At 48.1% G+C, this 23,696-nt stretch overlaps 1 protein-coding gene across 1 annotated transcript in view; it reads left to right on the plus strand.

Moving 5' to 3' along the window:
* The window catches only part of LOC119384036 (PHD finger protein 3), a gene marked incomplete in the record, with an annotated part of 169,565 nt that overhangs the window by 122,825 nt on the left and 23,044 nt on the right, over positions 1 to 23,696 (plus strand). Inside the window, 4 exon segments of the mRNA XM_037652325.2 lie at positions 5,124 to 5,262; positions 13,673 to 13,765; positions 17,180 to 17,375; positions 23,024 to 23,108. Of these exon segments, the coding sequence (XP_037508253.1) occupies positions 5,124 to 5,262; positions 13,673 to 13,765; positions 17,180 to 17,375; positions 23,024 to 23,108 (513 nt within the window).

The raw sequence follows: 23,696 nt of genomic DNA on the forward strand, positions 1-23,696 counted from the left end.
CGCTACATTCCTGTACAGGGTTTCTTCCGGGCTTCAGTCGCATTGAATAGCCTCCAGGCTATACTGCTGTTCTGCCCTGCAGGGTCGACTGTGCAAGCAGGCGTTTGGTGTGTACGGTGCGATTCGCACAGTGCGATTCTGGCCATGCCATTGGCTGCCAGCACACAATGCAGCCACAGCTAGTCTGCTCTTCCTGTGATTCACAGCTCTTTCAACTTGTTCCCAGGCTTTCATGCATCTTCCTGCTCCTTGTTTCGATGGACTCTGAGAAGAAATGTGATTTGCGATCTCAAAAGCATTGGTCAAAGCACAAGTTCAAGGGAACCCATCACAAGGTCAAGTGGCGGGCAACAGAGACATCCATGGCTGCTAAGCCTAACTTCGGTGGCAGTGATGCTTTCAATGCTTTGGAGCCGGCCGGATGCTCAAGAGTCAATGAGTGCATACACAAATTCGTTAGCTTATCAGAGAAGAAGCTAAAGATGTCAAAAATGGAAATAGGAGCGGTCAGAAGTTCACGAGCACCTTTTTTCTGTGAGATCGGCTCCATGAACCATAGTGCTGAGCGGCACAACATGTCTTGCGTGCAAACTATGCAAACTTCTCATCCACGAGTTGGCTGAAAAGCAGAAAAGGCTCACGTCATTTCTGGAGTTGCGTTGCAACAATGCAGCACATTCCAAATCACCTGTGTCGTTGGCATATATTTTGCAGCGTGAAGCTTCGGCAGACGACGCTAACGGTGGAGCACATCCTTCAGTCAGCCCACTAGAGAGCTTCACCGTGAACATCAAGGCAGTGGTTGCAGTGCGTGCAATCGCAATGGAAACAATTGTCTCATCGGATTTTGTGCAGTTCTCTTTTTACCAAAACCAATGTACCTCAAATCCTTCAACGCCATAACAAAGAAAGTGCACCTCGCTGCTCCAAAAACTGTGGCTGATCATCAGGAGTTGGCACAGAAAGTAACAGCACAGGAAGCGAGACCCAACGTAGCTGTTATGTTTGATGGCATTTGGCAAAAAAGAGGTGAATTCTAAAGTTGTGCACTGGATCTGGATACCCCAGCCTGCATTGTGCGCAATTTTCATCTACAGTCAACTGCCGATTCTCTGTGCATGCTTGAAAATTCGGACGTTTTTGCGGCACCGTCGCAAGTCCAATAGACATCAATGTATAACGTCTGAAATTTCGGACACTGAAACTCATCAGCATCCGATTTTACGGACTTTCTGCCCACACTGCAGCTCCGAAATGGCATTAATTGGAGCCCCCACCTCTGCCCTATCTATCGTCACCTAAGTTCGAACCAGCGCTTTCGAGAGTCGATGCCTTTGCAGTAGTGATGCAGAACTATCGATGGTACTATCGATACTATTGATAGCTTAGTCACTATCGAACTATCGATGGTAAAAAATACTATCGATAGCGCTATCGATAGTAAAAAAATTCGATGGTACTATCGATAGTATAAGATCAACAGCACGAACTCATTGCATAATAAACTTGGTTCCCCGCGCGCGTGCTCCATAGTGGAGCTGGAGAAGCAGGCTGAAGGGCAAGAAAGTTGACATGCTTGCTTGTGTTCTTCACGTGAGTGCTTTGCTGGCACATGATCATAAAGTGAAACGGTTCAGCTGTAGCGGTAAGGAAGGCATTACATGTGGTGGAACTGGCGGCTTCAGGTTTATACAGTCGAACCTCGTTAATACGTACCCGCTTTAAACGTACTAACGGTTAAAACGTAGTTGCGACGAATCCCCGACCGAGTCCCATAGAGCCCAATGCATTCGCTGACCGCTTAAGCCGTAGTGGTTCGCCTTATGCCTACCGGTTAGTGCGTACCCTGCGTACCGCGATAACTTTTTGTGCCGTAAAATTTTACTGCGCCGCTCAACTTCCCGACGCCAGAATGTGCCGCCAAAGGTCTTCCGCCTTTTTGAGAAGTGCGCAGATCAGTCGATCCCCGATTCCGACTTCCGCGCGATTGCGGCGACGCCTTTGCGGGTAAGCATCGGGAAAGAACGAAGGCGAGGTGGCGGCCACCGACGAACGCGCCGACATGACTTATCGCCGACAGCATTATCACAATAAGTATCTTCAGCTATCTGCTCGGGCACGCGTGCGGCGCAGCGCTACTTTTTAAGCCTACTGCACGCTTTTATTAGGCGACAACCTGAACGCGCTGGGCCGCCGATCGTTGCCGCTTCGTTGTGCGCGGCCGTCTTCAAGGCTGAAGTTGAATTAATGGCACAAATGCTCGAGCAGGGACGAAGAACTTCAGCCATGTACCAACTAGCCCGACAGCAAACGCTACTAAGCCGTCATCAGGCGCGCACCGCTTTGTAGAAGCGAAAGCAGATCGCTGTTGCGTAGTTAGCGTTGCGGGTCGCGGGCGCCGAGAAACCTCGCTGGATTGACACTATCACACTAAACGCACGTGTACGATGCAGCAAGCGTAGCGCGGGTGTAACCATACTGCACGCTTTTATTAGGCGACCACCCAACGCGCCTCCGTCCGCTGCCAGGACCGCTAGAGCATCGCGGAGTGCGCATCGCTTGCATGAACCTCTTCATCGCTGCGTTAACCGAACAAGCTACTCGCCGCATCTGTGCACGATCTGGAGCGAAGTGGGTACGAACAACATTCCCACGATAAATGCGCGCGTGTGGCACAGCAAGCGGCCCGGTAGTGACGGCGTGAGCCGAGTAGGTGACGCGCTGCACGCAACTAGCCTAGAGTTACTGTATATGCTACCTAAAGGTAGCATATACAGTAACTCTAAACTAGCCGGGAGACAATCGGCTCCACGCGGCCGTACCGCGTTTCACTGGAACTGTGTCAGTTTTCGTTTAGTAGCAGATCGCGGTTAGACGCACGCACATATACCGCGGAAAGCAGACACTGTCCGTTCTGTCGCTGTCGGTCACTGCGTTGACCGCGTATCCCGGACCCTGCAATAGTTTCGAAATGCTCTTCGGCGTCGCCACTACGCGCTATCGGGCGGTCGTGCGAGTGTGCCAGGATCTTTTCTCCACTTTGGCGAAAAGAAAGAAAAGGCTTTGCGGTGGGTACTTTAGGCAATATTTGCTGTGGCACTCTGTTTATTTGCTGGAGGCGATGGCGTACGCTAGGAGAGGCAAATTTGTACTTGGTGTTTAATGCGTACTACCGTTTAGTGCGTAGTTATGCCGCGTTCCCGGCAGGTACGTATTAACGAGGTTTCACTGTATTGCATTTTATGATTTCAGATTTTAAAAAAAACTCATGAACTAAGTTTGTTAACTGTAAGATGTAACTGCTTGACTTTGGATGTGAATTTATTGATGGATATATTCCGCCATTTTCACTGCGGAAATAAATTATTTCCTTCGACAAGAATTGCTCATAAATTAAGTGAATCCGATAGTAGGCTATCGGCAACAGTTTGGCAATATGGCCGGCCTGAAATAACGTCATTATTCACACCACTATCGATGGCATTGTCACGTGGTTTTGACGGTGAAGAATGGTATAACAAGATTGGAAAATACAGACCTCATTATTTGGACCAACTTGTGCCCAGAAAATCGAAGCTCAAAATACAAGCGATACACGCTACGCACTGATAGCAGCGAGAACAGTAGTTCGGCATCGAGTAATCTGATCATCGGTGGAACGCGTCGTCTTTTATGCATCAGTCATCGAACCTTCCAGCGTTATCGCTGGTGCTCACGTAAGCTCTCGAATAAACTTGACTATTCACGTCCGGTTCGTAGTCTTAACAGAATGATCTCAAATAATCGTGAAGCTTCTCGAACATTACGGCGAGGGCTGCGTCAAATGTTGGTAATAGTCTTTGGGGGGTGAAACCCGTATATTTAAAAAATAGCTATAAACAAGTGTGGCAGTAACATCGCTAGTAATATTAACAATGGTACTACCAATTGCACTCTTGATAGTTTGTCGACAGTAGTACTATCGATCGATGCTATCGATAGTTCTGCATCACTACTTTGCAGTCGTAGCAGAGTCCGAAAAGCAGCTTTGCCGCAATGCCAAGTGTGATGGGGTGTGTACCACATTGCCGATTGGATGGGAAACAAAGGATTCCTGGTGTTTCTTTTCACGAAATTCCTGCGGAGGAGACAGCACGGCAACAGTGAATAAGGGCTATGCGAAGAGATGACTGGGTGCCCAACACAAATGCGAACCTGTATACTGTCACGGGACTGTGACGTTGACTAAGGCAGCAGTCGGCGTGTCCAAGGTGAAACTTTTTATTTGGCCGAACTTGTGGCCTGGAAACGGAAACTCGAACTACAGCAAGCAATGCACGCTGTGTACTGATATCGGCGAACAGAGCGTCGGCCGTCGATAATCTGAACAAGGCGCGCCGGCATTTTATACATGCGGCATCGCACGTTCGATCCTTATCGCTGGTGGCCACTTTAGTTCCAGAATAATCTTGACTGTTAGCGTCATGGGCGCAATCTTGACAAAATGATCTACTACAACCTGGAATGTTCCCAGATATATGGCGCGGCCCGCGCAAGACAGCGATCATGCGTGCAATGGACCAGATACACAAACATAGCAAAGAAGCGCATGTGGCAATACGCACGCAATCGAGCCACATCTGAAAGCAATCTTAAAGCCAGGAAAACTGGATCACAGATGTGCATGAACTGGCAGGAGAATAAATTTTTCATTCTAAGAAGGCATAGTGTACCTGTCTCACTATTTTGTTTTTCTTATCGTCAACCTAGGACCATGTAAGCTTTTATATTGCACCCGCGAATATTTGGTCGGCGTTAAATTCAAGTGAAAAAAAAGGTGATTTTTTTTCTCTGACGGTATTTGAGAGTCGTTGTAAGATGCGGGGTCTGTTTAAAATCGTGTTGTATAACCGAGTTTTTTAATGTTTTAATGCATTATTGCTATGGGGGTTTTGTCCGGGACCAAGTTGATTTGGCTCAAAATCAGGGAACGTATAATCGAGGCATACCTGTACAGGGATTAATAGGCACTCCGCAACCCCTGCAGTCCCTCACATTAATTTGTGATCCCCTCCAGTTGAAAGTGCAAGGCAACTAGGTGCCTCACAGAGGGCATCACCCCTGCCATCGGTTTGTGGTTGCAGATCCCCGGACTCTGGCAAGGGTGGCAGCAAACAGCCTCAGCCAACGTCTGTGTGGAAGGGCTTCATCAGCATGCAGGAGGTGTCCAAATTTGTCACAGCTGCCTACAAGGTGTCCGGTCCTACTGACTTCCTCTCACAGGTGAGCCCACCCACAATGCTATACATTTCTGGTGCCTGTTTCGTCTATGCCAGGGTTCACTGAGAATTTACACATTCGCTCACGATTGATGCTCTTCTCTCTATCGCAGCTCGGTTCACATGCAACGAGCATCTAGAAGATTCCGTGCACGTGCTCATGCCGTTTTGAACGCATTGCGCTCTTTGTTGTCTTTTTTTTCCTTGCCACATTGTTTTGAAAGGTTTAAATTAGGGGGTACCAATACCAAATTCAATGAAAAATATAAACATTTTGTTTTCACAGGCTTCAATTCTTACAAGCTTTCATGCAAAATAAATTTCTGTTCTGGAATGTGCTCACAGGTATAGGCTTCTTGTTTGTTTGTTTGTTTGTGTGATGTGCGATATTGGGTGGGAGGCGCTGGTTTAGTTGTGCAAATTACTGCACAATGTATTTAAGTTGCTGCACCAGCACACGATTGTAAAAGAACTTGGGAGTATCAGTTTTTTTTTTTTAATATCGGGCTGCAAAGTCATTGAAATTATCATATTGTGACGATGGAGCGCGTTTATTTACAGGATGGTTAATGAATGCAGAGGTACAGCTCAGAGCGAAAAGCTATTCACGGAGCCGCTCGCGAGCCATTCCAGCCTCACTCTCGTCCTCTTCCTCTACTCTTAATAGCATATTTCACTATTATCAAGCGGCGACTACAGTACAACCTCGTTAATATGTACCCTCTTTAAACGTACTGGCGATTAAAATGTAGTTGTGATGGATCGCTGATTGAATCTCGTGGAGCTTAATGCAGTAGTTGACCATTTCAGCTATAGTGGATCATTTGAGCCATAGAGACCTATGCCTATCATTTAGTGCGTACAGCGATCAGTTTTTGTTGCATAAAGATTAGCTGCGTTTCTCAACTCTCTGAATGACCAGAGCCATAATGTGCTGCAGAGGGTCTGCGTTTTCGCTGACCAATGATTCTGACTCTGTTCCTATCCGATGCTTATCCATAAAGTCATGGCCGCAATCCCGCCGAACTCAAGACGACGGCCACCGATGTATAGCTCAGTATGACTTTTCACCAACAACCCTATCACGATAAGTATCTTCAGCTATCTGCGCGACAGCGCATCTGGTGTAGCACTGATTTAAGGATGCTGCACACTTTTAATAGGAGACAACTTAAGGGGGGATGCTACACTTTTCAAAAACTTTTATTTTTCCAGAGTACCTTGGTGAAATTTGTACAGTTAATGTAGTTTTTACTGCTGATTTCAAAAATGTAATTATCCCCTTCAGCGGCGGTGTGTACAATTGTACACATTAACTTCGGAGGCGCGTTACGCACCCAGTGTTTCTTCAAATGGCTTGAAACGCACTGTGCGCATTTGTGCAGGCTTCCTGAGTGGACAATTAGCGGTCATTTAACTTTATTGTGCTGCATATTGCTGCAGAGGATCACTGTGCTGGAGACACTACCATGTTCGACGATCGTTCGATGTGTGCGTTCCAGGACCAACGTCAAGAGTATTTTTTTTCTTTGCTCGAAACGAGTAAAACCAAAAAACAACCTGTGCAAGCATTTTGGACCTAATATTTGATTCTTTTTATGCAAGGATTGAAGCTGACTCATTGCAGGATAATTAGATAGTTAATTACATGCTAATTAACATTAATTATTGAAAATCACACAAAACAACACATTCCTCCATTTTCTTTCTTGGAATGTACTACTGAATACCTTGGAATCATGCCATGAGAATTTGACGCATTTGCAGACAGTGCATCATAATTTGCGCCCGAAGGGGTTATTTTTTTGCTGAGACAAATAGTTTTCAAGATATCTCGAACTACTACTTCATCAATTAAGGCCTAATTAGCTAATTTACCACACCTTGCATAGCAATGTACAACCCACAGAATTCGTTCAGGATGTTCATACTGTGTCGTAATGTATATATGATTGTTCTAAGCCATTTCGAAGCAAAGTTGTGGGATGTTGAACCTGACGTGAAAAATGCCCTCATTGACATCTTAAACAAAAGCTCCATGTAGAAAATTTTCTGAAAAAATTATTGCAACCAAACTTACTTTATGACACATCCCATCCATTTATCTTCGAAGCAAAAAAAAAATCATAGTGATAACCCAAGTAGAACAAGAGATATTGCTCCTCCATAACGGGAAGCGCATGAAAATTGTTGTTTTGAGAAATCGAGAAAAAACGTTGGCACACATTTTTATTACAGAAGATGTGACCAAACCACCTCAAAATGCACCAGAAGCATAGTCTGAATGCGTCCTACGCTCATGCCTCCTCTTGACTAGCTTCTGGAGTTCCAGTGAGGCTGTTCTTTTCTTTGTGGAGCTGATGCTGCGTCGGTGGTCTTTTTCTCTGGCCCTCCTGGAGCCGGTGCCTGTCGCATTCATGTCCATTTCGTCCAGAATCGCTGTTGCTGAGTGCAGATTGCCTGTATTGAAGCGCAGCACTGCTTCTGCTACGGCGGCTTCAACAGCGAACAGGGATGCATGATGCTCTTTGGCGGCCAAACTCCAGATCACTGAGTGCAGGCTCTCATTGGAGTTCTGCGTCTTGCCTCGCTGGCACCTCTCAAGCAAGGCCTTTTCGGATAGCCGGGTATAAACCGGCAGCAGTGCCTCGGCCACCTCCTTTGGTAGATTGTAGGCGTGCTTCGGGTCAGGCTGACCCTTGGCTTTTGCGGCATTGTGCCGACACCACGAACTTTCACCAGCTGGGCACAAACTGTGGTCCGAGCATTCATCAGTGGAGGTGACGTGGCGGTACGTGGCCATCACAGCCTTTTGCATCTCACCCACGTCACCTTCATGTGATTTCAGTGCTCTGCCATAATATGTGCTCAGCCTGGTAATCAGCTCACCTGTCAGCCTGCCTTTCCCGCCAAGGCCTCTTTTTCCCTCAGACTTCTGCTTCTGCAGCAGGTTACGCAAAGCGGTGCCCATCCGTTTTTGCACGTGATTAGTGCAGTCTTCTTTCTGCACTTCCACATAACCATACACTTTGGCCTCTTGTAAGGCCGAAAACGTCCTACTGTCGCCATCACACAACACAGTTGTGTAGCGCAGGCCATGGCGTTCAAGCGACCTCTGAAAAAGAATAAGGGCCGCTTCCACTTCCATCTGCCCCGCTTTGCTGTTCGTGTTCTTTTGGCATTTGTGGTTTGCCCTCCACTCTTCGTAGCCATCGCTACTAGGCTTTGGGCCCACCTCGCAGCCGAGGCAAAAGTTAGACAGAACGACGTAGTCCAACACATAGCCACTAAACAGTTCAATCACAGAGCCGACGCCGATGTGAGAAGAGTGGCCTCGCGTCATCCACGTGCCGTCGTAGCTTACGGCAATATTTCCCCTGTGGCCAAAGCACAAGTCATCGTAGATCGCCGTGACTTCGTTCGCGCATTCGCTCATAGCGGACTCCGCCGCTCGCGTTGCAGCGGGTGCCAACGTATTCTTCAAATGCCGCTGGTATGTTTTGTGGTGCATACCGCGGTGCGAGATGCCCATTGTCGCGAAAATGTCATTCATTTTCGTTTGACCGTTGCCGGTAGCCACCATCGCCCTCGCCGCAAGGAGGTTTATTTGAAACGCACTGCACGTTTTTGTGTTGTCCGCGCGCGGCGAAGTCCATTTATTAGCGATCACGCCGCACGTTTCGCAGTGCACTGATACCTTGACGGCAAGTCCGTAGTCACGATCCCCTCTGACGATCGTAGCCGGTCCGTGGCAGACTTTACAGCACACGACGCCCATTATCGAGTTCAACACATCGAGGTGCATAACTAAGTAAGGGGCGGCGTGGTCCGAGTCGAGCGTCGATGCCTCGCTGCAACTCGCGGTGAAGGAATCGATTTTCCGCGCTGTTGCCGGCGCCGATGAAAGCCGCTCGAGCGTTTCTTTCTCACGGGCACGATTTTCTTCGACTTCGGCCTCTGTCAACACCTTGGCGTCGACTCGTAGTCGTCCGGAGTCCGCTGCAGCACTGGTTCTGCCGTCATCGCTGTCGGAGGCAACGCGCTCAGTCGCACCGCTGCTGAACGGCCGCGGAGCGTCAACGCATCGTTCCTCGGAGTCGACCAAGGGCTCCGACGACTTCGCAGCCTTCCTCCCGCGACCCTTACGTTTCCGCCGACCAAATGCATGCACGGTGCGATACTTCTTTGCGCTTCCAGGCATGGCGATACGATCAACACTGGCAGACTGCGTTATCCGATTCCGAGGCGTCACAGCGGTAACCCTTTCAAAATGGCGTCGGGCCGCGCGCGCAGCGGGCTTGCAGCCAACCGGAAAGCGCTCTTCTGATCACGTGCGCAGTTTAGCCAATGGCAATGAGCGCTGCCGTTCGTCTTTGAGGCCCTGTATTTCGAGCCGAGCAGACACGCAAGGTTGCTTACCAAATAAAAAAAAACAGCTGAAAACGCGCTCTTTCAAACAAGACTAAAATGGCTCTGATCGAGCGCCTAGTTTCCGAGTATCGAAGAGTCGAAACCAGCGCTGTTTTCCCTCAATTTAAAGGGCCAGACGCACGGTTTCGGTTTTTTAAAGTCGGATAATGATAAAAGTTGGTGGTTTTCAGCTACGAAAATTTGTAAATAGGTGCGCAATGATGTTGAGAACAAGAATAGAAGGTCTGCGAAAACTCGATTTTTTGGCCGATTTTCGGTCCCGAAGTGCCGCGTCCCCCCTTAAGTGCACTGTCGGTGGCGTGCCGCCATCGCTGCACACATCCATGTGCGGGGCCATTTTCAAGTGCCCGTCACTTTGTGGAAACTCAAGCAGCTCGCTGTTACAGAGTTGGCTCAACAACGTTCGCACCACATTTGTGCACGATTGGGTGCCAAAAAACCTTTCTGCACTGACACTATGACAACAAATGCACATTGTGCTTTTGAAGCATACTGCACACTTTTAATAGGTGATATCACAAGCGTGCTGCACTATTCCTTGCCACCTCCTTGTACCTTGTACCAAGACCGCTAGTGCATCTTTGGTATGCGGAGTGCACATCGCTTGCAAGAGGCTCACCACGCCTGCACATTGTCAGGAACGGAGCAATGAACACTCGCACGTGCGGCAATTGCACATACAGTACGTACAGCAATCGTGTGAATCAAGTAGACGACGCACTGCACACAACTATCCTGGGAGAATCGGCTCCATGCGGTATCAAGCTCTGCATTTCACTGAAACGGTGCCCTTTTTCGCTCACTAGCATATCATGGTGCAGACGCACACACATGTATCGGTGTATTAGTGAAAGCCAATGCATGTGTCCATCCGCTCTGTCAGCAGTTGTGTGTACCAGAGCCGGCAATAGTTTCAAAATGCTCCTTGTCATCGCCACCACACAGTATCGCACATTCTTGCAAGAGAGCCAGAATTTCTTCAGCACATTGGTAAAAAAAAAAGGACTTGCAATGGCCACTCTAGTCAACATTTGCCATAACATTTAATTGATCTCCATTTTGGTAGCCGCGGCGCACGTCAGGAGATGCAAGTTTGTACTTGGTGGTTAATGGGTATTACCGTTTCGCATGTAATTATGCCACATTCCCATCAGGTACATATTAACAAGGTTTTGTTATTTGAGAAATCGAATAGTAGATGTTTGATTCCTGAATCGAACTATTCGATTCATGTTCGAGTATTCACACACCCCTAGTAAGTATAGTTCTTAATGAATTGCTTGGTGGATGACATGTGCCTGGGTAGATGAGTAATATGCAGTGAGATGATTAAGGTAAAGTTTGTGGGATTGAGGCTTGCCTGTCACTATTGCGCGGGTTTTTCGCCTATTTGTGCCGTCCACACATCCGATCAAGACTCTCCCCTCCTCTCGCGGTCCTACAGTGCTGGGCGAGCGAGGGTGACGTTAGCCTCCCTCACCCGCAGCCGGATCTCGACGGTGGCGTCGCGTGCGTGTCTCGCGAGACGTTTCGCACGCGGCGGGAAGGGACTCTCTTTCTGGACATCATAGGGTAAGCACATGTTATCCTTCCCGTTCGTGAGCTCCTTTGTTTTGGTGTTCACTTGGACGGAGTTTGCCAACGGTGCCTTGTGCCAGCGGCGAGCGCTTACCTTACGTTGTTCCTTCTGACCGCTTGGCCGAAGAGCGGTGAGTGTGTTCGCGCGTGGTCATACTACGCCGAGCCGTACTTGTCGAAAGCCAACACTAACGGAATTTGCCCTCCCTCGAGCGATCAGGCCCAGTGGTCGTTGATCGTGAGGGCTATACAGCATGGTCACGAGGGACCTTTTCCCTTAGCGACGTGAGCCATTGCCCGCGGAGACGTGCTAGCGGCACCCTTTGTTCTGTATTTCCGCCCGTGGCGCGGTTAAGCCTCTTTGCTTTTCCCGCCGCCTTTGGGAGCGAGCGTGGTATGTTGATTTGTGGTGTTGCAGATTCTGGAGAGCAGTACTGTGTACTTGCCGCGCTGCGCGGCCCTGTGGCTCACTAAGACTGAACCCATGCTAGTAGCTGTACTCCTGTGCTATACTTGCACATTACAATTTTATAATTGTTTTTCTTATTGTGATGTTTTTTGGAATAAGTCAGTTGTATGTAACAGAAAAACAGTTGCTGATTGATAACCTGGATTGGAAATACTGGATTAATCAGAGGGCTCTATGTACTAGTCAAGCAAAATTAGCGTTATCCCTGAAAGTGGCAATCTGAGTATTGTAATGTGCACGTATCTCACAGGAGTATGGCCACTAGCGTAGGTTCGGACTTAGCGCGCCGCTGCACACGTGCGTTCGAGCGCAGCATGGCAAGTACACAGTACTGCTCTCGAGATCCGCAATGCCACAAACGCAGTACAACGCCCACTTCCAAAGGCGGCGAGAGAAGCAAAACAGGCTTAACCACGCCACGGGCGAAAATACAACACAAAGGGTGCCGCTAACGCGTCTCCGTAGGCAAAAGGGCTCACGGCGACACGCTGCTGAGGGCAAACTCCGCTCGCGTTGGCTTCGATAGGTGCGGCATCGGCGTAGTATGACCACGCGCGAATACCTCGCATCGCTCTTCGGCCTAGCGTTTGGAAAGGGCAACGAAAGGTAAGCGTCCGCCGCGGGTGCAAGGCATCGTTGGCGAACTTCGTCCAAGCACAAAGAACAAAGGAGCCGACGAACGGGAAAGAAAATGAAGTGCTTACCCCTCGCTGCCCGGAGAGATTCTGATTCTCCCATCGCGCAAAACGTCTCGCGAGACTCGAGCACGGCGCCACAGTCGAGAACCGGCGCCGGGGTGAGGGAGGTTAACGTCACCCCTGCTCGGCCAGCGCCATAGGACCGCGGAGGAAGGGAGATCATGATCGGACACGCGGACGGCAGAATTAGGCAAAAAACTAGGGATGGGCGAATATTCGAGCATTTCGAATATTCGAACGAATATTAAAGTATTCGAATTCGCTTTGATACGAATTTATATTATTCGAAATTTCGAAGTATTCAAAATGAACGAATATATATGTATGTTTGACCGCACATAACCCCTGTAAAGGTGGTTTCACTGAAGCGTCGGGTTGCTGTGCCGTGAAACCACCCATCCAGGGGGGAATCTGCATTGCCGCGAAGCCACACTTCAAGGTTAAATGTACATATTTTTTTAAGTTTAAAAGCGTTTTATATGGGCTTATATGTGCTGAGTAAAGTCATTCTTAAATTGTAACGTATTGTACCACTTATAACTCGCACCCTACTGCTATTCAAGTCTTGATATTATTCAAGGTTTCTTCCACTTCATTTCAAACCAAAAAAAGTGACATTCACTCATATCTAGTTCGAATTCTTAAAAATATTGTGCAAGGGTCATGACGAAAATGCTAATTTTTCTTAATAATATGTGGTAAATACTATTCGAACTATTCGATTCGAAATTATTCGACCACATCACTATTCGCTTCGGATTCGCTTCGAACCTCAAATTTACTATTCGCCTATCCCTACAAAAAACCCGCGCAATGGTGACGGGCAGGCCTCAATCCCCACAGTATATGCAATACTTTTGTCTTTTTTTCCCGCTTATATACTGAAGTAACATTTTCTGTCAAAACGGGTCTTTTGATTTTCGATTGTTCGGAGATCCCGTGGGGTCTGTGGAGTCCTAACCACAGAAGTGGGGTCTTTGGAGTCCAAATTACCAGTGAGCGAATGTAATTGGTTCTAGTGGTTGTTGGTTTGTCTAGAACTCTCAGAATCAGAAGCAGAGTAAACTTTGACTGGTGTAAAATGCAGGTTAGTATGTGGCAAGAGCACAAGAAAATGCGATAAGTGCTACCAGGTTTTTCCTGGGTTGCACTCGGAGTACATTTAGTGGCTGTGATATTACGTGAGATGCATGACTTGCTGTCTGACTGTGTCTTTTGATGGCTGGGGGGCTGACAAGCAGGATATCCCGGATACAATCAACGTCTGTGGCCGCATCATACCCGACCAGGTGTGGGACTACCTGAGCAAGATCAAGCAGTCTGGCAACAAGGTTGGTCACTCCTCTTGCTGTGGCTATGCAGGCTGCCATCTTGCACTGTCCTGTGAAAACAGTGCAGGGGTGAGACAGCGCATATTTTTCCTGCACCAAGCTGCCGCACCAAGCATGTTCCTTCTATGCACCTCTCTAATGAAGGCTCCCATGGTGCCACCATAATTTCCTCTGGACTGTTGCAAATATGCGTGACCCCGCAGAAATGTGCTGCCCTGCACCGAGCATGCTGCTTCTACTCCCTAGGTTGTGTGTCCTGGTGCTACTGTCGCTTAGCGAAAAATACCGAGTGGCATGCATAGCAGGGTTAACTCTCCGGTTCTTTCTTGTGCGTAGCATGTTTATGTTTCTCCTGTCACATTGGTTTTCGTGTCAACGCTGCTGGGTGTGGTCACCCACGCACGCATTTACTGTGGGCAAGTACCTTGTTGCATCAATGCGGCGTCAACTAGCTTCCTGCATGCAACACGCCTCTGAGATGCTCTAGGGCATGGGTTCTCAAACTGGGTTCCACGAAACCCAGGGGTTCCGTAAGGACATCTTAGGGTTCCGCGAGCGGCCGTAATGAATGCAACCCCTCCCGTTTTACCCCCATTAGCTACTAATTTATTTATTTAGACAAGCAAATTCACATTGCGTTTTACATTTAACGAAGCCATCGCATGCCACATCCGCACATCGGGTGTCTGCGAGTAGCGAGAGACCCACATGGTAGCACCATTAAAGACTTGTCGTCTAGTGCCCGCCGTGAAACATGCACGATTTGCGGACCCGTGGTGACAGAACGTGCCCCCGCCACGATGGTCTAGTAGTTATGTTGCTCGACTGCAGACCTGAACGTTGCGAGATCGAATCCCAGCCGCCGCTATCACATTTTTGATGGAGGCAAAAATGCGTAAGGCTCGTGTACTTAAATTTAGGTGCACGTTAAACAACCCCAGGTGGTCAAAATTTCCGGAGCCCTCCACTACGGCATCCCTTATAATCATGTGGTGGTCTAGGGACGTTAAGCCCCAGCACTTATTATTGCTGAACGCGCGGAACACTGGTAATTCATGCTCGTGAGCATTCAAACCAGTTCAAACGACATTAACGGGCACTTCGGCGCTTTATTCGTGGCTCATGGCACATTGGCAATCACGTGGCACAGTTTTCATATATGGTGATTTGTCAGTGCTCTATGTCTGTTTTGTAATCAAAATGCGCGACGAGCGCTTTGATACGCAAAGAGGCGTCGCTTCGTGCTAGCTGTGGCCTACACAAGCATTTAGGCTTAGCTTTACCATCGTCAACACTCGTTCCGCTGTGCGGCTGGCATGCCTCCTTTTTTGTTTTGCAAAAAATTAAACAGGCCTCTGTACGTCCGGCGCTTTGTTTGCGTGAACACATTGATTGCGCTGCGCAGTGCCTGAAGCATGCAGTGTATGGTCGGTGGGCGCTTTACGCGACTCGCGGAGCAATTCGAAGGGGAAATCGCAAGTCTATGTATCATCGGGAGTTCTACATCAAGGGTGATGGCCTTCGATATTAAAGAAAAGATAACAGGCCAAGGTGGGCAGTGTTAATACTGTGGTTGCACGGGTCAAGAGGCGTTATCACCTCCCCCTCTCCCCCACTTGCGATTGTCTTCATGCTTCGGCAGCGTACCTCCTGGTCAAGCTCGCCATGCAGGGACAGCTCAGAGCAGCAGTGGTAGCGGTTAGCAATTTCCTGCGTCAGTGCCCCAAAACACAAGACCAAGCACGCTTCGCGCCGATTTTTTGTCGCCGCGGCTAGGCAGTTATTAACTGATCATTGACAGACCGGAGATGGGCGGACTTTGTTCTTAAATCGGTATGTCGATATCCGGTGCGCTGTTCCTGTACCGAAAGTATGCCAAGCGATGTTTGAAGTCGGAAGTTATTGAATTTGGAATGTCCGTGGTAGAAAAGTTCGTTGTAAAGGGGTCCTGACCACTTTGCTGGCCTCGCATTTTAGTCAGTTACAGTAAAAGCTCGTTAATTCGACACCCGTTAATTCGGAAATTCGGATAATTCGGACGGCTCTATTGGTCCCGGCCAAAGTGCATGTTAATCTATGTGACCAAACCTTCGTTAATTCGTCAGAATTGGGCTCCGCACCGCTTAATTCGGACAAATGCTGATGGCTGCCGCTACACAAAAGTGTGGTAAAGCATCGCTGGCACCACTGGAGCGAAACCGAAACCTGAGTGACATCGCCATCGTCATCAACTAGTGGGGGCGATCGCAGCGTCATCGAACGTCGGCGTCTTCTTTCTTCGCCCCAATGCGCCTCCGACGCCATTTTCCCTTGTGTTGTGTCGGCACCGTCTCTTCTTGCGGAGTTTTCTTAATTTTTCCTCGTTGTGACCGTGTTTACATGTGAGGCCCGAGCATGCGGCAGTAGCTGACGATGGCATCGACGAGTTATCAGCCGAGTCCACCGACGATGACTGTCCGACCTTCGATGCTGTCCTTCCCATAAATATGACCCTTCAGGACTACATCGCGATTGGTGATTGTGTCGCCACGACTGGTCTCCTGCCCGATCAAGAAATTATTAATGATGTCGCGACCTCATCGCACCTCACGGGAAGTCTCGGAGGCGCTTTTGATATTAGAGGACGCTTGCCTGAGCACTTGCAACAGTTTGCGTGCTGTTGGCCGTTTGGAAGAGTTAAGAAAAATTGTAATGTCAGCCGGAATCTGCGCGAAAATGCAGACGACCATTACAAAATACTTCAGCAAATAAAGGTATGCCTCTGCAACTTGATTTTAATGTCGTTTTTCCTGTTTATTCGTTAATTCGGCATTCGGTTAATTCGGACATTTTTTCCGGTCCCGTGAAATCCGAATTAACGAGCTTTTACTGTATATCCGAATGTCCGCTGTACCGGAATCCATTGTGAATGAAGCTCAATCGATAGAACAGATAGGGAGGTTGGCATAACCCCGCAAATTGGTCTGTAGTACCCGAATGTCTTTTGTAAGCAGATCCGTTGTAACGAGGTTATACTGTAAAATATGTAATTGTCCCTCCAAGTTGTTACAAATTTGTTTTTTCAAGCTCCTAGGACGACATATTAAACGCCGCTAACTGCTCCAAATCAAGGTTCTTCTGCTCCAAAATTCAAATTTTGTTGCTCTAAAAACTGCTCCCAATTCAGCTTCAGCCGTCTCACCCCTGCAAATGTTATAGAATTTACTACGTACAACTTCATTTGGAAGACAGCTATAAATAGCTCTCTTTTCTCTCGGCAAACTATCGTAGTCAACGGGAATGACTATGTAGATACAGTGACACTTCCGTTTGTTTGTAGTTGAATAAATCAAAGAAATTGACGCAGCATGTGTGACATAGTTGTTCAAGCTGTTGCTTGTGCATGTGTAATGACGCAGTGTGGTGGGTGTGCAGGAGCTGTTGGTGGTGCGCTTCCAGCCCGCCAACGACGAGGAGAAGCGGCCCTACAGGGAGCTCTACACGTACCTGAACTCACGCAAGCGCTGTGGTGTCGTGGGCGGCTTGTCGCGCATGCTCAAGGACTTCTACATTCTGCCGCTGCCTTCACACAGCCCCGTCCCCACCGTGCTCATGCCTTTCGACGGGCCCGGTCAGTGTGCCAATTGCCTCTTCATAACCCATCCTCAAAGGTCCAACACGGGAATGGGGCACTTGAGAGAAGGACAGCTGGGTTCCATTGTCACGAAAACAGTTAAGCCTCAATGTAATGCAAGTTGGTAAAATTGGCAATTCATTCGTCGTGTCGACACTTCCTTATTTTGACATTTAATTTTTTATGCAAAGTGTACGGACGCCTGCTTTTTTCACCCCTCACGCTTGGTGAGAAAACACATTTTGTGGATAGTAGACACTGCTATGAACATCTCAGCCAAATCTTGCACTAGTACGTGGCATGGAGAGCTTACAAGCGGAGCGCGAAGTTGCCATTTTTTTCATGCAGCCCTCTTTTCCATACAGAAGCCCATCCTCACTCACTTCGGAGCTGCCGACGCGCGCTGTTTGACGTCACGTAGTGAGCGGCATGCTATTGGCCAATAGGCAGAATACGTCAAGTGTGCTGCCGTTTCATTCGAATGCGCCTCTTGTCACGGGGTGCCGTTGCAGCGCTCTACAGTCTGCGAACATTACACAGTGAGCCACACTCGCCCACAAAATAAAGGGAGAAAGCTATTGTGGTTCTTCACGCATGCTCAAGGTCATGATGCACGCTGACATACCTTCTTTCCCCAGTGCCATCCCTCCTTGCTTATCTTCAGCGCTCTTCGAACTCCAATACTGAGGTCACATGGTTACTACTTCGAAAAGTGGTGCATGACCCCTTTAAAATAATAGGGCACTGCGAAAACAGTAGCATTACAAAAATAATTTTGATTACCTCGAGATACGGCGACCACAGCTTCATGCAGTGCCGGCAAAGTCCTCTTCACGGTGGCATTACTTTGAGTGTAAAGCCGAAAAAACAAAGGTCCAACGCACTGTCATAATCGACATTTGTGAAGCTATTGCATCCATTCTGCCATTGCAGCCTCGGGTGTTGTCCAGAGTAGCACAGCACTGATGCATGTTCACCCTGTGGGGTCCAAGATGAACCGCACTCAGAAGACATGGAGACAGTTCACGCCGTCGGGCAACAACCACGTGTACATTTATTACCATATATTGCTGATTATAAGTCGACATGTCTTTTTTTTTTTTTTTCTTCATAAAATGACCTTTCAAAGTTCGGGGGTCGACCTATACGCGGAATCGTAAAGTTGACTTATCTGTGGGGTCTGATGAAAGGTCGTCGTCCTCGGATTTCCTGCTATTCGACGCATCAATAACATCAGCCGCAGAGGCAGCGGAGTCGCGGCAACAGCTATCTCTCAACGCACACGTGCCGCTTCCGGAGCCAGGCGTTTTTGCGATCTGCCACGACGATCGCGAAACTATAGTGAAACCTCATGAGGCAAAACTACAGAGCGCATTTAAAAATCGCCACGCGGCATTGATGCGAACTGCTTGGGAAACACCGTCTCGAAAGCAGCATTTCAAACCTTTGATAGAGGGCGAACGAATCTCTATGAATAAAGAGGAATTTATCTTGCGATGCACCCTGCAGTTTTGTTTTCATACAATAGAAACGATTAGTTGACAAACCGTTGGCGTTCCACAGAAAAGCTGGCAGCGCCGTGTGGGCTGGCAACACTTCGCGAGGAACTAAACCGCATGACCAGTCACATGCGCCCACAAGCGTCTTCGCGTCTTTTTGCACTTACGCCTGTTCGCCGTTTCTGCATTTCGCTTCGCTTGCGAGCAGTGGTGTGCGCGATTTTCGACGCTGCCAAACGGACGCCAAGATGCCACCGCTATGCCGGCAACAGTACAGCGCTGCTTTCAAGAGGCAAGCGATCCTCTACACAGAGTCGGAAAGCAACGTTGAAGCAGGGCGCTAGTTTGATGTGTCGGAAAAGTGTGTGAGGGAATGGAGAAAACAGAGGACCAAGATCTACGCGTGCGCTGCTACATGCCATTCCTTTCGCGGACCGAAGTCTGGACGATGCCCTGCCGTTGAGGCGGTTCGAGATTGGGTTCGAAGCAAGAGCCTGAGTGTTTGCTACGACGAGATTGAAGCAAAAGCACATACTGTCAACGATGCCTGGTATGGACTGCCAACCGACATGGTCCGCGCGGCGTTTTCCACACGCGGCATCTCAGTACCATCGGCACCCGTTTTCGACAGGCGAGCAGCAGCAGTGGCTCACACGATGGCAATGACCGTGACTGCATCCTTCTCTCAAGGGACGACGAGTCGTAAGCAATGTTTCACGGGCAAATGTTTCTTTGCATCACTCCCTCTTCTGAAAAGCTTATTGGTGAGCTATGGCCGCAGGCATGAGGCTGTGTTCGGTGTCAACATTTTTTCCCCTAGAAGGGGTTGCAAGTTGGGGGGTCGACTTATAATCGGCTATATACGGTAACCTGCTTTTACATCATGGCGCGCTCGCCAGCCGAATCTAATATATAACTACCAACACGCTAAATAACCTTATACAATGCCAATACAGTAATCCCGGCCTCAGCAGCTGCATTTTCGATGGAGGCAAAAATGTTTGACGCCCGTGTACTTAGATGTAGGTACACGTAAGAACCCCGGGTGGTCGAAATTTCCGGTGCCCTCCACTACGGCATCTCTCATAATCATAGCGTGGTTTTGGGACGTTAAACCCCAGATATTATTAATATAATGCCCATAAAGTACACAGAAAACAACACACACAATGTACCGCGAAGGCGGTGTCGCCAACGTTTCACTCGCCACAAGGGGCCCGCAAGAAACGGACCCACTGCTGGAGATGTCCATCCCTGCACACAACCTAACCACGAAGAGAGTTCCCGCTGTTTTCTGTACGCCAGTCTATCTTTGGCGACAGAGCGGCGCCACCGTGGCACTTTACACAGCGCGATAACAGCGCCACTTCTCGTTCGGTGGCCAACAAAGCTAGCTGCGGCTAATCAGAGAGACGCGTGTGCACCATGAGACGCAAACGACTGTACAAGGGGCGATAGCACTCCCGCAACCCAACTGAACCACTTGCTCCAATGAATGTGCAGCATTGAAAGCCATTGCGCACCACAGAAGGCAACAGCCTGCGTTACAGTTCATGGTGGCCACATTTTCTGTTGTGCGACGTTGCATGTGCTTTATGTTCAATGAATAGAGCAAAATCTGTTAGTGCATTGAAAATTGCAGTCACAACCATGCATCCAACAAAGTCTTGTATGTCAGTTTTATCACAGAACCCCCACATAACATCTCGATTACTTTATTACTTTATGGCATGGGTTCTCAAACTGGGTTCCGCGGAACCCAGGGGTTCCATGAAAGGCATTGTAGGGTTCCGTGAGCAATCTGTTGCAGCCTGTTGTTGCATAGTCACTATCTCACATGTTTCATCTTCTGTATTTAGCTTCCATTGCATTTTCTTCACTGTTGTAACTGTTCTACATTATATAATCATTAACAAATTTTTTAAATTATTATTTAAGTTGTGTATAGCCATGTGCATAATCTTTTGATGCTCCCCTTACTCAATGCCCTGTTGGGTCTGTAAGGTATTTTGAATAAATAAATAAATAAATAAAATTGTTCGTTGTGGCAGAAATTTCCTTGTAGCGGTGTTCATTATAGTGGGGTTCGACTATACAGTCGATCCCGGATATATCGAACTCGAAGGGGATCGCGAAATAGTTCGATATATCGATAATTCGAAATACGAAATATGTGTATTTAAGGCTTTAATTAAAGCACTGCAGGCCTCGACACAGTTTTTTGAAATCGTAAAAAGCGCGAACATGACGATTCGCTCACATATGCTAAAGAACAAGGCGAGAACTTCTTTTGCAAGTTAGCGCACTTTATTTCGCATGAAAAAAGTCCGTCAACTTGTCTTGCTTCTTGCGCGCCGTGAATTCATCAAGTCATCGTCAATATTATATAAGCTTTCCAAATAAGTAAATTCAGCACCTTCCGCCACAACAGCGGTGATCGACGCTGAACGCTGATGCGAGCTCTGTAGCGCGGTAAAGGGTTTAGCGGTGGCAGCGGCGGCTGGCATCTTCAAACCGCACGGGTCCATTTCCGCAGCACCGGCAACGTCAGCTATGATCTCGGCATCGATGCAGTCAGAAACAGCTACGTCGTTATCTGCACCGATGAAGGCACTCGCTGTGCTCCCGTCCGATACGGCGCCCGGAAACGCTAAGTCGCAAAATTCACTGACGCACCGTACGCCGTATTCGGCGGTCATGACGCGCCCGAAGTCGTCACCTGGTACCAAGGCCCGTAAGGAAACATTGCACGGCGGTGCTTTACTTGACGTCGTTTCAAGCACCGGTCATCATTTTTATCGCTACGAGCGGGACAATGCTTAGTTCGACTTCCGAATGACGATTTCTCAAGAACAAAGCGCGAAGTACACACAGTACACATTCTGCAAGAGACAACGCAGCACCGCAGCACCGCGGCACGAAGAAACATTTCTCCACCGTCGACACGTTAGCGATACCGATGGCACTTGTGCCTTTGCAGAAGGCAGCTGCTACTTTGGCGAGAAATGCGAAAAAAAGCATAGCCTCTGAGATCGGCGTTTTAAAACCGAAAACACTAAAAATACGTCACGAGTTGCGGATCTCAAAGGCCATGCTTTGCGGGCCCGCATGCCATCGTGCGCGAAGAGACAATGAAGGGAATGCAAACATTACAACAAGACTGCGAAGTCACTTCGAATTCTCAATTTGGTGCCCTCGGGAATCAGCCTCTTTGAAAAACACTAGCCCATGCGTTAAACCCTGCGGACTGCGCGTCAAATATACCGGTGAACTGACAAGCGTTGCGCAACGAACTAGAGCAACGGACTTTCGTCACCTGCGCGCGACGAGGGACTGGAACTTATAAGAACGCGGCCGAAAAATGATCAATAATTGTTAGGAAAAATGCACTTTCTGGGCTTCGGCGCGGGGCAGTGTTCGATATAGCGGATGTTTCGCTGTGCGGGAGTTCGATATACGTGCACACCAACCCCATACTTTTGCATGGGAAATTCAAGGGGATTTCTCAACTGTTCGATATAGCCAATAATTCGATATATCCGAGTTCGATATACCCGGGATCGACTGTATACACAAGATTTCCTTGCTCCTGTCACTGACCTGTCAGCAGGTGTCGCAGCAAAATTCCCTAATAAGTTTTACAGCAAAAGATGCTGGACTCTAAGCTATGACACAAAACTTGAGAAAAAAAAACTGTTTTTGCATTCATAGCATTTCTCTATCCCAGTGGTGACCGTAGCAATGGTGTATGCCTCGGAAACCATTCAAGATTGAGCCCACTTGATGCATTATCGTTGCACTTTTAGTATTTCTTCTTTTCTTGTGCGTGGCTATCTTCATAATGTGATAATGAGTGCAAATTGCATGCTGTCTTGTTGAAATACCAAAAATTTGAACAAAGGTAGTTGCATCCAGTGTGCACGTGTGCAACTTTTTTCCTAATGTTCCTTGACAGTAGCAGTGGAGCGCTGGAAGGCACCGATGTGCATTGGTTATATTGATGGGCATTTTGGTGCCACCTGTACTCGTCAGTGGTTGAGAAAGGGTTGAATAGAGCTCTGCAAAGTGCGCCTCACTGGTAGGGTGCAAATGGGGCAAGTTGGAATGGGAAACAGGTTCAAGAACTTGTGATGTCTTTCTCCACAGGCCTGCAGTCCGGTCGGCCGCACATGTTGTTGGGCATCATAGTGCGACACAAGAACCGCCTCAGGCCACCTTCCGGCAAATCCAGGCAAGTGCTTTTACTATTGTGTGAGCAAAGGAGGGGTCAAAAAATACAAATGCTGTACTTAAAAATTTGTTCAAAGTGTCAGTAGTAGTTGAGGGTCCCTCTGCTCGGTCCCCTTTAGTACTGACATCTTGAACACATTTTAAGTAGAGCTGTGCGAATAGCAAAATTTTGGGTGTGAAGCGAATTCGAATAATAAAGATGGAGTGCGAATCGAATCGAATAATTTCGAATAATTTTCGAATATTTCTCAAACATTTTTCGAATAATTCGAAGTGAAATTACAGAAAAAGTTGCAGAGAATCCCTAAGTATGTTCTTGTGAGATAGCAACATGAAAGTGTTTCTTTTCGCTAGGTTGATGAAGCGTTGGTGGGGTCATATTTCATAGTTGTCTTTCTTATCAAGAATGAGGCATTGTAGAGGCCGAATTGTATTTATGTACATGATTTGGTGCAACCAAAGTGTTGCCGACGACACTTTACACGTGATAGGCAGAGATGCCATTTCCTCAGCCTCTCCTTCTCTTTCAACTTCTGTGGAAGGCCAACTGATGTGGCAGACAAGGGTGTGCTCTCTTCAAGTCTGGAGT

The sequence above is a fragment of the Rhipicephalus sanguineus genome, chromosome 2 (assembly GCF_013339695.2).
Source record: "Rhipicephalus sanguineus isolate Rsan-2018 chromosome 2, BIME_Rsan_1.4, whole genome shotgun sequence".
In the NCBI taxonomy this organism is placed as follows: Eukaryota; Metazoa; Arthropoda; class Arachnida; order Ixodida; family Ixodidae; genus Rhipicephalus; species Rhipicephalus sanguineus.